The 15,890-nt window shown below is 40.6% G+C and overlaps 1 protein-coding gene across 2 annotated transcripts in view; it reads left to right on the top strand.

Moving 5' to 3' along the window:
• Positions 1-4,801: 4,801 nt before the first annotated feature.
• Positions 4,802-15,890, top strand: part of PSME4 (proteasome activator subunit 4) — a 112,416-nt gene continuing 101,327 nt past the window's right edge. For both annotated transcript variants that reach the window (XM_032352115.1, XM_032352114.1), the window contains exon 1: positions 4,802-5,389. In XM_032352115.1, the coding sequence (XP_032208006.1) occupies positions 5,148-5,389 (242 nt within the window). In that variant the 5' untranslated portion in view covers positions 4,802-5,147. The remainder of the gene's footprint in view (positions 5,390-15,890) is intronic.

The raw sequence follows: 15,890 nt of genomic DNA, 5'->3' as shown, positions 1-15,890 counted from the left end.
TTTCATTTAAAAAACACAAATCCCCTGCAAGATAAAAAATGCCTACATCTAGTTATGTCATAGTAAAATAGTAAAATGCCTAACAGAAACTGTACAGCAGTGATAATAGAAAAATTCATTGCTTTAGCTGTGATTTCCTCTTTAGTAAAAAATGAATTCCAAATATACTCTAATGAAGTAAATTGGATGCCATGCTGCATAAGAAGGGCTTTTGGACGAAAACTCCAGAACTTAAAAATCATATAGGCGGGGCACCTGGGTGGCTCAGTTGGTTGAGCATCTGACTGTTTCAGGTCAGGTCATGATCTCAGGACCGTGAGATTGAGAATCTGCTTGAGATTCTTTCCGTCTCCTTCTGCCCCTCCCCTGCTTGAAAGTGTTTCTCTCAAATAAATATAAATAAATAAATAAAAACAAATAAAGTCTCTCTCAAATAAATAAATAAATAATGTCTTTTTAAAAAAATCATATAGGACCTATGGGGTGCCTAGCTGGATTGTTAGGTAGATCATGTAACTCTTGATCTCGGGGTTTTGAGTTTGAGCTCCATGTTGGGCATAGAGCCTATTTTAAAAAAATCATATAGGAACTAGGGTAAAAACCTCTTATTTCTCAGGTCCAATATTCTTATGTCTTTAGTAACTGCAATACAGCAGGAGTTTGGACATTTGATTATATTAGAATGAATCATTCTAATACAACTCAAATCTTCTAAAGGCATTTTTTCTTTCTTTTTTTTTTCTTTTTAAAGATTTTATTTATTTGACAGATCACAAGTAGGCAGAGAGGCAGGCAGAGAGAGAGGAAGGAAAGCAGGCTCCCTGCGGAGCAGAGAGCCCCACACGGGGCTTGATCCCAGGACCCTGGGATCATGACGGCAGAGGCTTAACCCACTGAGCCACCCAGGCACCCCTCTGTCATTTTTTCTTACTATTAAGTGGATTATCAAGCAGTGAACCAAAGATGTAAATATTTGATTGGTAATTATCCCCAGCAGTTCCTCTAGCCTGAGGAGAAGCCTCTGTCTTCAGAGTATTTTCCATGAAGGGCTAGTGCACTTGCCAGGAATGGCGATTTTAGTCAGCCTTCTGGAGGGGTCTGATAAGATGCCAATGTCTCCCTCAGGGTCTGACTGAAAGTATAATGTGTTGTTATCTTTTGGTGGAGTATCCTGAGCTCTAAAAGATTAAAAAAAAAAAAAAATGCTTGGGAGTTAAGCCTGAGAAGAGAAAATTAACCTCAGGCTTTGGGTTACTATTTCCAATGATGAGTAGACTAGGCCCCCCAGAGAAACTTAAGGTCTCCCAGCTTTCTCACCTGAAGAGATTTCACTAGTGTTTTCCATTAAGCCTCACACAGAGAAGTCATCTTTTTTGTTCCGATAATGCTTTTGACCTTTCCAATTCCCACGTCCATTTCCAGGGGAACTGACATCATTGGAAGGGCCTCTTTGAAATCTTAAATCCAAATATTCCCGTTCTTCCAGATCCCTAGCTCAAGCTAATCCTTTCACATTGCTCTTCTATGTTATCAGGATCTGAGTCCCTTGACCTATTAGCCCTTTTCGCTCTTCATTTAGCCTTCAACCAGCTTTGACAGTAACCACTCTTTTAAATATTTTCAACCCAGGGGAGCCTGGGTAGCTCAGTGAGTTAAAGCCTCTGCCTTCGGCTCAGGGCATGATTCCAGGGTCCTGGGATTGAGACCCGCATCGGGCTCTCTGCTCAGCAGGGAGCCTGCTTCCTCGCACCTCTCTCTGCCTGCCTCTCTACCCACTTGGGACCTCTGTCTGTCAAATAAATAAAACCTTTATAAAAAATATTTTCAACCCAATGATCTCTACTTAGAAAAGAGAATTCAGTGAGATACTGTAGGTAAAGCACTTGCTGAGAGAGGTGCTCAACAGTGGTAGCTAACACCATTACCTTCATGACCACCAACATATATTCTTATTCCTTTCTCAGTGTATTATACCAGACTGCATGGCATATAATCCTTGGCTGCCAAACATTACTGGGTTAAATGTCGCAAATTGTTCACACAGATGACAATAAAATTCATGCTTCCAGACTTAACTGATAAGTAATTGGTTCTCTAATGAGTTTTCTGAATTTTGAGACTACTCTACTCTAAACTAATTTGAGACTACTCTAAACCTTCTCCAGTCTCCTTAAATCTCCTTTGCCCCACCTCCTCCCATCATTCTTATGTTCATATTTGATAGAAAAAGAAATTAAGAAAGAAAGAATCAGAAAGAACTTCTCCAACCTCTAGTCACCAGATCTGCAAACCTTTCTGCCTTTGTGCTTTCCTCCCCTGCCTTTCTCCTCTGACAATGGAAGCACAGTCTGGTTTTTTGCTCGAGGCCAATTACTCCACATTCTCTCCCACTCTCTGTCATCCTCACCCACGTTATCTTCAACCTTACTCCATTGGCTCCTCCTCATTAATATTTAAAACATATCCCATCTTCAAAATTTCCTTTTTATTCCAGCCACCTCCTTACCTCTTTTTCTTCCCACCCAAACTTTAAAAAAAAAAAAAAAAAGAAAAAGATTGTCCGCTTTTACTGACTGTAGTTATTTACTCCTTTTTTTCCCATTGTCATTGTAATCTTCCACTGTAGATCTCCTGAAACTGTTGTTATCTGTTGTATCGTAACTCCCATAAATTCTCCTCAGGTCTCATTTTATTTGACTGGTCAACCACTTTTGGCACATTGATTATTTCCTCCATCTGAAACACTCCATCTTTAGGAATGCCCACCTTCCTAGAACTCCTACTTCTCTGACTGCTTCTTCTGAGTATTCTTTGTGGTCTCTCTCTGCTCTCTATCCATCCTTGAATATGGTACTCCTGAGAGTTTGGTCAAGGGCCCTATTCTTTTTGTACTTTTAAACTAATTACATATAGGCCCTTAGACTTAAGTGGCTTTAACGTCTTTGTCCAAAATCTGTGTAAAAACTTCAAAGTTATGAAATCTAAACACTAAAGTCAACCAGTCACAAACAGCCAATTGGCCAATCCAGGGGGCGCCTGGGTGGCTCAGAGGGTTAAAGCCACTGCCTTCAGCTCGGGTCATGATCCCAAGGTCCTGGGATCGAGCCCCGAGTCACGCTCTCTGGTTAGCAGGGAGCCTGCTTCCTCCTCTCTCTCTGCCTTCTTCTCTGCCTACTTGTGATCTCTCTCTCTGTCAAATAAATAAATAAAATCTTAAAAAAAAAAAAAAAAGCTATGGCCAATCCAACAATCTCCTTTCTTTGTCTCCATACCTTCTCTACTTAAGTCTTTCCCTGGCTCCTGTCAGGGATCCTAACTACTTCTGGTTTGGCCCTGCCCAATTCCAATAGACTCTTAAAATTGTTATTAAGTCTCAGTTACCTTTTAACAATAGTCTGTATCAGGGGCGCCTGGGTGGCTCAGTGGGTTAAGTATCTGTCTTTGGTCTTTGGCTCAGGTCATGATCTCAGGGTACTGGGATCAAGCCCTGCATCAGGCTCCCTGCTTAGCAGACAGCCTGCTTCCCCCACCTCTCTCTGCCTGCCTCTCTGCCTACTTGTGATCTCTCTCTCTCTGTCAAATAAATTAAAAAAAAAAAAAAAAGACAATAGCCTGTATCGTCCTGATCCATATATCAAAGTACTTTTCCATCCTTTAGGGATTCAGCCTCCAAATCTGTTTCTGCTATCTCCAAGAAGGACTACATTATCTATCCAGCTTCTCAAACCAGAAATCTGAACTCATCCTATTTCTTCCCATTGTCTTACTCTTCATGTTCAATCAGCTACCAAGTCCAGGCCATTCTTCCTACTGCAATAGTTCTCAAATTATTTCAACTATCATCCATGCCACCAGTATGTCATAGCTTCTTAAAGGGTCCTCCAGTTTCCAACTCGAGTCTGTTTTAATTTACTCTCTACATAAAGTCAGAGTGATTCTTTGAAAATGTAAATTGTATCATGCCGTTCCTATGCCTAAAATGTTTCAGAGGTTTTTGTTGCTTTTAGGTTTGAAGTTCTGAAAACGCCCTAGTATTCCTTTCTAGGTTTCAATCCTGTGCTCCTCTTCCAAGCAATATGCAGCCATTCAGAACTTTGAATTCCCAGAGTTCATGCTTGCAGCCTCTAGGATTTTCCTTCAGCTAAACTATACCTTTGCACTCAAAGCCTTTAACCTCAACTTTATGTATCCTGTCTAGGAAGCTACTTGACACCCCTCCAGTTTGAAATAACCCTTTAGGTGTTCCCAAGGCATCCTGTACTTATCCAGCAATTAAGACTATTGTCTTTTAACTGCTTATTCCCTGGACTAAAGCTCCAGTTGACTGCAAAACCCTGGAGGGCAGAAACCACTTGCTCTTCTCATCTCCAGGGCCTAAAAGGAGCGTCTGACACACAGAATAGTAGTTCACTTAGTATTTGTTAAATGAATAACTATTCACTTTTTTGGAATGAGGGTGGCCCGAAGAATACCAGAAAGTGGGAGGGCTTAAAGGTGACTGAGCAAACAAATCTGTAAGTCTCAAGTGAGACGGACACGGAGTACCTAAGTTTTTCCACACACTCGGGGTTGGGGACTAGGCCCACTGCCTTGTCGGAAGGCACGGCGACTACCGGCAGCCGCACAGAGCGCGCGACCCCAAGCGGGAAAGGACAATAGCTTGGAATTCCGCCTCGTGTTTCCGGTGGGGCAGCCTCGCGCTCCGCGGGTGAGGCCCGGGGGTGGGGGCTCCGAGCCGGCCCCACCGCGAAGGAGGCGCGGCCCGCTGGGCTCCCACGGCCGCTACCACCGCCGCCGCCACAGCCGCCACCACCGCCGCCACCACCTCCTCCGACGCCGTCGCTCCGCCCCGCCCCGCCCCGGAAGTGACTTGAGGCCCGTCCGGAACCTGCGGGCCCGGCTGCTGCAGCGTCACCAGCCGAGCCGGTGCGGGGCGGGCGGAGCGGCCGCTGCCGCCGCCAACGAACCGGGATCGCGCGGGGGCCAGCAGCGCGCCGGCCAGGGGAGGGGGCTCAGCGGTCGGGCCGAGGGCGACGGGCCGCCTGCGGGCGCGGGGCGACGACGACGCGGAGGAGGCGGAGCCCGGAGAGGGGTGGGGGCCGGGGAGGGTTAGGGTGGGCGGGGGTGGGGGGGCTGTCCCTAGGCTCATGGAGCCGGCCGAACGGGCGGAAGGCAGGGATCCCCCGGAGCCCGGTGGGCGTCCCGGCCCGGACCCGCGGGGCTTCGTCCCTCAGAAGGAGATCGTCTACAACAAGCTGCTGCCCTATGCCGAGCGGCTGGACGCCGAGTCAGACTTGCAGCTGGCCCAGATCAAAAGCAACCTGGGCCGGGCCGTGCAGCTCCAAGAGCTGTGGCCCGGGGGCCTTTTCTGGACCAGGAAACTCTCCACGTAAGTGTGTGCGGGCCTGTAGGGTGGGCGGGAGTGGGTGGGGAGCAAAGGCTCGGGGGTGGGGAGCGTCCAGGGTGGGGGGGAGGTGGCTCTTTGTCCGTACCGGACCGCTGGACTCAACTCTGCCCGGACTCTAGGCAGTGGTCCGGGAGCATTAGTCTGAGAATCGCGACAAGAAGCTTGGGAAGCACTCAAGTGCCCTCCCTGCCACTTTCCTGCCGGACCTCCTCGGTCCTTACGAGCCCTCTGCGTCCTCCCCAGCTGCCTTTCCCCCAAGGATTCGGGTTGTTGTCTTCCGACCTGCGGGGCCCTGGGGAGCCGGAGGGCACCGGGCTCCCAGGGAAAGAGGTGAGCGGTCCCCCAAAGGTCCTCCTTGGACCTTTAAAGACTCATGGGGGAGGAGAGACAGGATTCACCTATGGGGGAGCAACTATTGACTTCTCCTGGTGCTTGCTCCGGCTTTTCCTCTACGGTCTCCGCCTCTTCGTATCCCTCAATTCATGTCTCATAACTTTCTGAATGGGTAGGAGGCCGTAGGAAACTTGTAGATTCTGCTTTTTTGGGCCTGCTCAGTCTGTGGCTTTTATTGAAATTGGTTTAAAATCAGCCCTTACCACATTCTCGGGCTGTATACGAGGCGTTAATGTTGAGAATGTTGAGTCTTGGAACGTCCGGGAAGTGTGTTTCTCTAGTTGTGACATTTCCTTTGGAAATGTGCAAGCCTAAGGAAAATAGAGAGGAGAGCTGTCGGATTGTCTAGGGCATTATGAGTACCTGGCTTGTGTTAATTTTGAGTCTCTCAGATGAATATAGATGACCTAAATCAGTTTCAGTTGTTGTATTATTCTTTTATTACTGTTACTGTTTTTTTTGTTTTTTTGCACAAACACCTGGCAAACTTTAGTGCCACTGAAAGTAAGGGGGAAAGAAGTAAAAATACAGTCTGGGAGGAAAGATTAGAGACTATATATATAGCCATTTATGTCCAAATAACCAGCAAGATGGGCATCTTCACTGTGTCAGAAGTACTTTTTAAGAAAGTTGTGCTGTATCTTGTTTGGTTAACTTACACAAAATCTGGTAACATTGTATGTTCATGCATGTGGGTATGGATGGATAATAAACACACAAGACATAAGTTACCTCTCCAGTGTTTACCCAAATCTGCTGAGTTAACTGGGTGATGACTCAGGGTTTTGTAATGCAATAGTCTTCTCAACATTTCCTCACAGGATGATTCTTATCTGCCAGTTATTAGGGAGCCTCTGACAAATTTCTCATCTCCTCTTGACGGTGGTGGTGGGGGTAGTAATACCTTTTTAATGAAGACAAAACTAAAACACTTAATTTACCCTTTTCACAGAGTGACATAAAATGTCAAGGTTAACAGCTCTTCCCTGATTAGAGAATGGAGAAGTTTGTGTATTTAGGATTAATAGGAGACTTTGGGTAAAAAAAGAAATGCAACTGGCGGAAGAACCACTTTCAGTCAAAACAGAGAAATGTTTTATAATTGATTAACATCAAATGATATTTCAAGTGAACCTCCCATGTGTTTGTGTTACTTAGGCACAATAAAAATAAAGTTATTTTGTTAGTTCCAGTAATTCCTGCATTTTGATCACTCTTGTTAGATTTACCAGAGAATAACCATTTTAGAGGACACAGCTATTAAGATTTTATTTTTTATTTTTTATTTGACAGAGAGAGAGAGATCACAAGCAGGCAGAGAGGCAGGCAGAGAGAAGGGGGACAGGCCCCCTGCTGAGCAGAGAGCCTGATGTGATGCGGGGCTTGAGCCCAGGACCCCGAGATCATGACCCTAGCCTGACCCTAGTCGAAGGCAGAGGCTTAACCCACTGAGCCATCCAGGCGCCCTAGGACACAGCTTTTAAATGCACAGTGTTAAAGTATACCAATGTGTGAATGCATATCTGCTTTGGGTTTCTGAATCTGGAATCTACACAGATTTAAGCATTGTTTTCTGACATATTACTAAGCTTGGCAAATTAGCACCTAGAGTTGTATTATTTTGGGCTTGTTAAGTATAAGTAGCTTTTACCTAGAAATGTTTAAAAATACAGTGGAGACAGTCCTTGGTGTTTAGGCTAGATTGCAGTTAATAAAGTCTTATTAGCCTGTGAACCCCGAACCATTCAGTGCTGTCAGAGGTTTATTTTGGAACAGTGGTTAAATGCTGCAAACTGATTCTCAGGATTGCACTATGAGACATTTTGAACTTGGTGGGACATGTTGTGATCTTGGTTGTATTTTTTTTTTTCCTAAGTCATGTTAAGGTGACCTGTTTATAGTTGCACTTGTTTTTTAATGAGCCTTGTGTGTTGCACAAGTTTACATCTAAATGATGCCAGCTGTCAATTACCTGAGTAGTGATCATATTTAGCACTTTGTAGAGGAATGGAAAGTAGTAATGAAAATAAAATCTAACTTTTACCAGTAGCTCTGTGATTGTGGGAAGGTTCCTTTAATTGTGTGTTTCGGTATTCTTGTGAAAGAAATGAGGGGGTTGGACTAAGTAATTCCTGAGAAACATTCCTGGTCTGGTATTTTGTGACTTTATTTTTTATCCTGTAGAGCCTCAAATAGGCCAGTGTGTATCTTTCTGCAAGGACTATTTGAGCAGCTTGTAAAGTACTGGAAGTAGTTGTATATATAGATCAAGCCCATTCCTAAAGAAGACCAGAGTGTAAATGCTGTTCAGAGGCACCGGGACTGGATCCGGACCAGAAGTGTACACTCCTAATCTGGGCATCACAGGTCTGTGTCGGGTAGAGTTCTGGTTTGGGGATACTCAGGCTCCAGCTCCCTTTTTTTTTTACTTTTTACCTCACTTAGGTACTAACCATCATTCTGTTTTGATCCATTTCCGAGACAATGGGTCTGTGTAACATCTCTGTGAAGAAAGGTTATTTCTGCATGCTTTAAAAATTGGCCCTGTGGTAAAATACAAGCTCTCTTGTATGGACAAGCTAAAGTATTAGAGACATTATGTGAGGTAATATCAGAGGGAATGTTTTTAAGAAGCAGGGAAACAAATTGGGAGAAGAGAGGCACAAACCTAATGGTCTTTGGGAAACAGCAGTAAAGACAGTTTTCTGGACTCGAAGTGAAAGATGTTGATGGATAACTGGTATAGTCCATGTAGAGAATGACGGAGTCGAAGAAGGATAATCCTGAAACTTGCTTTTTTTCCCCCTTGTCTCTCTGGACCTTTCATGTGAGGTAGTGAGGTCTAGTTTAAAGACATCAGTTATCTATACCTAGCTTTGCTGTGAACATTCTTACCATCTTGGTCTTGTTTAACCTCTTTCAGCTTTAGGTCCTCTTTTGGAGAGTGGGAGGAGTGTAGACTTTTTGTGGTTTTTCAAACTTAAAACTTATCCATGAACTGTTCTATAAAAGCAAAATCTTAAACCTGGTATTGGGCTCCTTGGACAGGATAAAGTTGCACTGATTTTTTTTTCTTTCTTTTTAACAGTTTAGTGATCACATAACCCCCTAAAGCCTGCTCAGGGCACTGAAACATACTGCTTGAAAAATCATTGAGTTAGTCCCAAAGGGCCTTTCTAGCTTTCTGTTCCTTTAAAATGATCTGGAGGAGGGAAAACAAGTGAATAGCCTACTATTTCCTACAAGTTTACCCCATCCATAATGCTTTCTTTTTTTTAAGCAGAATTTTGATTTTAGTGAAGGATGTGCACTTGGTGTATTATGAAACAAATTTAAATGTCTTACTTGTTTTAATGATGAAATGTTATATTCTGTGCTGTTTTATTACAATGAAATGACTCTATTATACTGACAAATCATTTCATTTGCTAATTAAACTGTAACTTCCTTGTTTAATTATTATTAAGAACATGATTAGCCTTCCTGGATAGGAATTGGATTATCCCAGTTGAAACCGCATAATGTTTTTAATTAGATTACATAACCACCGGAAACTTAAGTTTAGTCAAGATATGAATTATCAAATACACTGAACTTCTTTTGTGGAAAGTAATAATCTGACCACAAGAGCACCCAAATTTGTATCATCTCTGTGTTGGGGGAGAAAGTAGAAAATGCTAACCACCGAATCTCAGCTATTAACATGATATATACTTATTTGGATATCTAATGTTTAAGTATTGAAATTGTGAAGTACACGATAAATAGAAGTGCTTTTTACTTGTAAAAAGTCTTGAAATCTTGACAGATTACCACATTAATCAGTGAGAACCAGTTAGGGAAAATAGTGGAAAAGTTTGTCCTTTGTTATTATATGACCCCACTCAAAACAGGAACTAGAATTTCTTTGTTGAATTGATTTGAAAGCTGGTTTTCCATAGAAAAAGCAAAGTAAGTTAATTAAATTATTTTGGGGGACATGATTTTTTCTGACAGAGTTGTATAAGAGCACAATAAACTGTCCTTCACGTTTCTTTCTTTTTTTTTTTTTTTAAAGATTTTATTTTTTTATTTGACAGTGATCACAAGTAGGCAGAGAGGCAGGCAGAGAGAGAGGGCGGATGCAGGCTCCCTGCTGAGCAGAGAGCCTGATGCGGGGCTTGACTCCAGGACCCTGAGATCACGACCTGAGCCGAAGGCAGAGGCTCTAACCCACTGAGCCATCCAGGCACCCCTCTTTCTTTTTTTTTTTTCTTTAAATTAACTAACTTTAGTTTTTAGAGCAGCTTTAGGTTCAGAGCAAAATTGAGCAGATAATACAGATATCCCCTTTACCTACATATGTACACATTGAATTTTTCATAGCCATCTCAAACTTAGATATTTTATGTATGTATATTTGAGGCCCTTCCCATTTTTCAAACACCTTTTTAGTTTCTTTCTTGTCTTACTTTCATTCTTTCTTTTTTTCTTTTTCAAGTAGGTACCATGCCTGATTTGGGGCTTGAACTCATGACTTCGATTAAGAGTCATATCCTCCCATTAATAGCCAGTCAGACTTCCCTCAAGAACCTCTCTTAATCATTCTTTTAAAGCACCTTGTCAATTTCTTCTCACTATAACTAGTGAGGATGTTTTTGGAGAATTTCATTTGTCAATATATATGATTTGAATAGTTTTTGAATACTTTTTAAATTTATTTTGCTTTAAACTTTTTTCTATCATGGAACATAGCAAACATGTACAAGGGAAGACAATAGTCTAGTGAACTCCAGATACCCATAATCTGTCTTCAATTACCAACTCGTGGCCAGTCATGTTCCTTCCACTTTCATGCACCCCACCCTCCCTGCATTGTGTTTGAAGCATATTACTCCATTCATAAGTGCTTCCAGTATGTATCCGCAAAGGAAAAGGAATTAAACCAAAAAAGTCAATACTGATGCCATTCTCAAACTTAGGAAAATGAACAATAATCCAACATCACTTTGATCAATCTCATGAAATTCTACTTACAGAATTTGTGGTTTTAATTCTGAGTTTCCATTTGCATTGTTTTGTCTAAGGTTTACTGCAGACAGACTCCATGGACAGTGATTTATAATACAGCTTATTAATGAACATTTGTGTATTTTGGCATCTTTCTTCTCCCCCTCTTAACTGCGGAGACATAGAATCCGTCCTGGGGCAACTAGGACTTCCTTGAATTCTCCATTTTAAAAACAAAGATACTGAGGTCCTTATAAGGTTAATACATAGTTGGATGCAAAGGAGTAGCGGTGGGAGTCTTGAACAAATATTTTCTGAGTGCTTTGTTGGGGGCAGGCACTGGTTTTGGCTCTTTGGATATGTTAGTGAAAGATGTCTGCCCTTTTGGGAAATACCAGTGCTTTTCTCTAAGCACAAATTTTTGTTCTTTAAGGACAGCCTTGGCAAGTCGTAGCTCCATCAAGAAACTTGAGGAAAGAAAATATGAATTCTAAGTGCATTACTTAAAAAAATTCTTTTTCTGACCAGTATGTTTTAATGCCCTAAATGGAGGCACTGAGAAGGGCAGTTAGGGGAAAAAATTAGTGAAACAGTACTATTTCTTGTTCAGAAATGTGAATGTATCATTTAAAAACAATTTTCCAAGTGGTCTTGCTCCAGTAAATTGTCTTTGAAGTACATGTTCTTGACTGAAGTAAAATGGAGGCAGTTTCTTGTGTTTTTAAGGGATGCTTATTTATTTAGTAGTAAATAAGGGTACAACTTCTTCACCCATTTTCTCATTTTGAAACCTGGGTGTTAACTTTTCTGTTAAATGAAACATTTCTAGTGAATCTTCTCTCACTGCTCTCCTTTTCTCCTTTTTTTTTTTTTTAAATTTTTAATTTTTTATAAACATACATTTTTATCCCCAGGGGTACAGGTCTGTGAATTGCCAGGTTTACATACTTCACAGCACTCACCAAAGCACATACCCTACTTTTTCTCCTTTTTTTTTTTTTTTAAAGATTTTATTTATTTATTTATTTATTTGACAGACAGAGATCACAAGTAGGCAGAGAGGCAGGCAGAGAGAGAGGAGGAAGCAGGCTCCCCGCCGAGCAGAGAGCCCGATGCGGGACTCCATCCCAGGACCCCGGGATCATGACCCGAGCAGAAGGCAGAGGCTTTAACCCACTGAGCCACTCAGGCGCCCCACTTTTTCTCCTTTTTAATACAAAATCCAAATCTGTGTTTTTTTCTAACCTGTGTAGAAAATTAGATCAAAATCTCATACAGTGTGAATGGCAAGCTGAGAACAGGGTAATAAAAGCAACAACAAGCAAACACCAAAAAAACCGTTAATATTCATTGACACACACACAAAAAAATATTCATTGACACAGCCACTGGAATGTTAAAAGCAGCACATACTATAAATATTCCCATTTGGAATTTTGAGGTTGGCTACTTCCATATTCGGCCTACACTCAGCATTTCTTCCCTTTTAGTGCACTCTCTTGATCCCTTGTTAGTGCTTTTGTAGTCTTTGTGTATTATCTTCCCTCTACTGTGAGCCTTCTTGAGGTCAGTGTCCTCTATGTTTACTTCCTTTTCTCCTCTCCCAGCATTTACTGCAGTGGTACAGCAGTGTGTATACATTCCTTTGTACTCAATGATATTGTAATTAATTTTTTTGTTCTTTGTAAACTAAAGCGTTATGGAATTCTAAGAAATTACTACTTACACAGTCAAAATGGAGAAAAGAAATATGGGATGAGATCTAGTTTAATATGGGATTCAAAAGAAACTTAAACATTTAGTAAAAGAAATGGAGGGAAGGAGCACTTTGGTTAAAGAGGAGAATGGTGTGTTTCGTAATCAAAAGTGGGAGTCTGGGGGAGTGGGTTTAGCAAAGTTAATTAGAGAAGAAAGCAGATTATATTGGTTGCATTGATGAGTTTGAGACTTTATTTAAAAATAAATCTGTAGTAATTGTTATGTTTAAATATTTAATACTAAATAATTTAGAGTGTAGTTAATACAGTTTTTGAATAGGTGAACCATACAGTTTTGGTAGTGATCATCACCTTTTTATGCTAGTTTTTTTTTTCACCCCCAAAATAATTAGGTCCTAAATTTTAGAGTCTAAAAATAAAGAGGTGCCTGGCTGGTTCAATTAGAAGAACCTGCAATTAATTCTTGATCTCAGGGTTATGAGTTGGAGCCCCACATTAGGTGTAGAGATTACTTAAAAAGAAAAAAAAGCTTAAAATAATTCAAAATCTGGTAAATATTTTTCCCTTCCCATGAAAAAAAAGTAACACTGTGAAATGGGTTTGAGAATAGTATTGTAGTTCAAATAAATTGGAAACTGCTTAAGAATTATTAAAAATGCTTTCTAATCTCCTAATGGTAGGTACTCTAAAAGAAATGTGTTAGTAATCTTTGGGCTCTCAAGTATGAGTATTTCATCTTGTTTTCTGACATACTTCTTTTTTAAACCAAAGATGAAATAGAAGCTTTTAGAGTAAGAAACTTTATGAATGCAATCTTTTGCATTAGAGTGTTTATATTTTGGGCAGATTCCTAAAGAGTTTATTTATGAAGGAAGGTGAGTTACTTCCAGACATCCCAGTAAGGAAAATATTGTCAAAGTTCTGTCAACATATACCAAACAGAGCGGTTTCTATTTTGTGTATGGCAGGAAAACAGTTATCATTTAACAAATTCTGGAATGATTTAAAATGTGGTTTTTTAAAAAAAGATTTTATTTATTTATTTGACAGAGAGAGGGATCACAAGTAGGCAGAGAGGCAGGCAGAGAGAGGGGGAAGCAGGCTCCTCGCTGAGCAGAGAGCCCAATGCGGGGCTCAATCCCAGCACCCTGAGATCATGACCTGAGCTGAACGCAGAGGTTTAACCCACCTAGCCACCCAGGCACCCCTAAAATGTGATTTTTTTAAAAATCACAATTAAATAGGCAAGTATCTTAAAACTTTTTCATTTTGTGGGGCTTTTTTTTTTTTTTTTTGTAGTTTGTATGGTCTCACAATTTTTCATCTGTATGTTCATTCATTAGTGCTTAATAGAGAATTTTTCAATTGTGGGTTATGACCAAAGAGTTGTGAAATCATTTTAGTTTTTTCTTTTGAGGGGTTTGTTTGTTAGTAAACTAAATTAGAATTATTAGAGTAAACTTAGAAGTAATAAGGGTGAATGTTTATGACCTTAATTTCAGGTTTTTATATGAGCTTTTTTTTTTTTTTCCCCAGTTTTATACATGTTTATGTATGTACTGGGTAATATATTTATATAACAGTGGATTGTGACTCCCAAAATATGAAAGCTACTGATTTTACAGGTTTCTGTAATTTAGATCATCGGGTCAACACCTACACCTTGAGCCACAAAGATAAAAGGGGTAAAAATGAAAAGTTGCAGCAGTTTCAAAAATTAGTCAACTGGGTGATCTTATAGGAGAGCATTAGTTAATAGATTATTGAATGAGTGGCATAGATACGACCTACCATATGTTGAGGCCTCAGAGTGTGCCAGCACTATGCTAATGACTTTATATTCATTATTTCACTTAATTTTCACAAACAACCCTATGAATTGTAGGTATGTTTGTTATCCCAGTTTTACCCTTGAAGAAATGAAACTTAGTGAGGTAATGTATTAGCTGATTTGTCTGATGACCACAGGGCTTTCTCTTAACCATGTGTCCCAGAGGAAGCAAACTCCCAGGCTGTATAGCCTAGGAAGGCTACCTGGGGAAGAACTGCACCTTAGTCTTGAGGTGGAATTTGGTTAGGTAAGCAGGAATTTTGAGAAAGCCATTTAACATGGGGGAAGAGAGATATGAACAAGTTGACCCCGTAACTGTTAAAGTAGGTGCTTGGAGCATTATACTGAAAGACTTAAGTTATCTGTGTCCTTCTAGGCTTTATGCTCCAGGACCATTTGTTACTTTCCATTCCCTTTTGCCATGTCTGGCTCTTAACTGGCGTTCAGTAAAGCATTTCAAGAGGTGAATGCTCCTTGTCCATGACTCCAGAGAGAAGCAACTGGGAAAAGAAGAGAGGGATCATTATTAGATATTAATAGGGAATGCCTGTATTACTCCAGAAATTGTCATGTCAGTTTTAATAAGTCATAAAGAATATAACTCTGAAATATAATATGCTGAAGCTCTGGTGAGAATGTTTAGCCTGTGGTATAGATGGGGATAAAGAGAAGAGTGTGTACCTCAGACCTCCTTGTCTATTTAGAGCCTTCCATCAGAAATACTATACTTGGTAAAGATAATAGACCTGTTTTATAGTGTGTTTCGGAAACCTGCTCAATATTTTAAGGCCAGTTTGCTTAATTTGGAAAAATATTTATTGTTAGTTTAAAGGATTTTTTTTTCTTTTAAAGATAGAACTAGTTCTCTTGAGCTCTTTTTAATTATAAAAGCCAGTATATTTCTCAAGATACACATTTGGTCAGCCAAAAAAATGTTTCTCAGAACGCCCACCTTGTTTCAGTCTTTGGTTAGAGTTGAGGGTTTACATGTGTATATAGGCATGTCCCTGTCATCCTTACCTGTCAGTCATCTAAAGAAATACAATAATGTATACATGTATAACTCCAGTAAGAAATAGAATGTGGAAAACACTCAGTTTGGTATAAACTATTAAAGGACAGAGAGGACAGAGATAGCAATTTTGGTTGGGAATGAAGGAAGACTCTGCGAAGGAGGAAAACTTAAGGATAGCTAGGCTTCTAAGGATATGAACAACTAATTCACAAGAAAATATATAGTAAGCAAATATCTTAAGGTATATGTAGACGCATAACTAAAGAAATATTATTTGAAGCAGATTATATTTTATTTTTAATGATTTAAATCGATTTTAAACCGTGTCTGTTCTCCAGTCAGTCTGTAAAGGTGCAGTGCTTCTCGAATGTAGTGAAACGTCCGGGAAGCATACAAACAACAGGTCCTTGGGGCTCCACTGTAGATCAATTAAATCAGAATGTCTTTCTTGTATATTAGTCAGTTGCTCACCACCATAGCCTTGTGAGGAAACCTAGGCTTTACAAATAGATTGAATGACTTGCCCAAGGGACTGGC

Source organism: Mustela erminea, chromosome 7 (genome assembly GCF_009829155.1).
Source record: "Mustela erminea isolate mMusErm1 chromosome 7, mMusErm1.Pri, whole genome shotgun sequence".
In the NCBI taxonomy this organism is placed as follows: Eukaryota; Metazoa; Chordata; class Mammalia; order Carnivora; family Mustelidae; genus Mustela; species Mustela erminea.
Note: the sequence above shows the minus strand (reverse complement) of the source record. Positions and strands in the feature narration are given on the sequence as shown.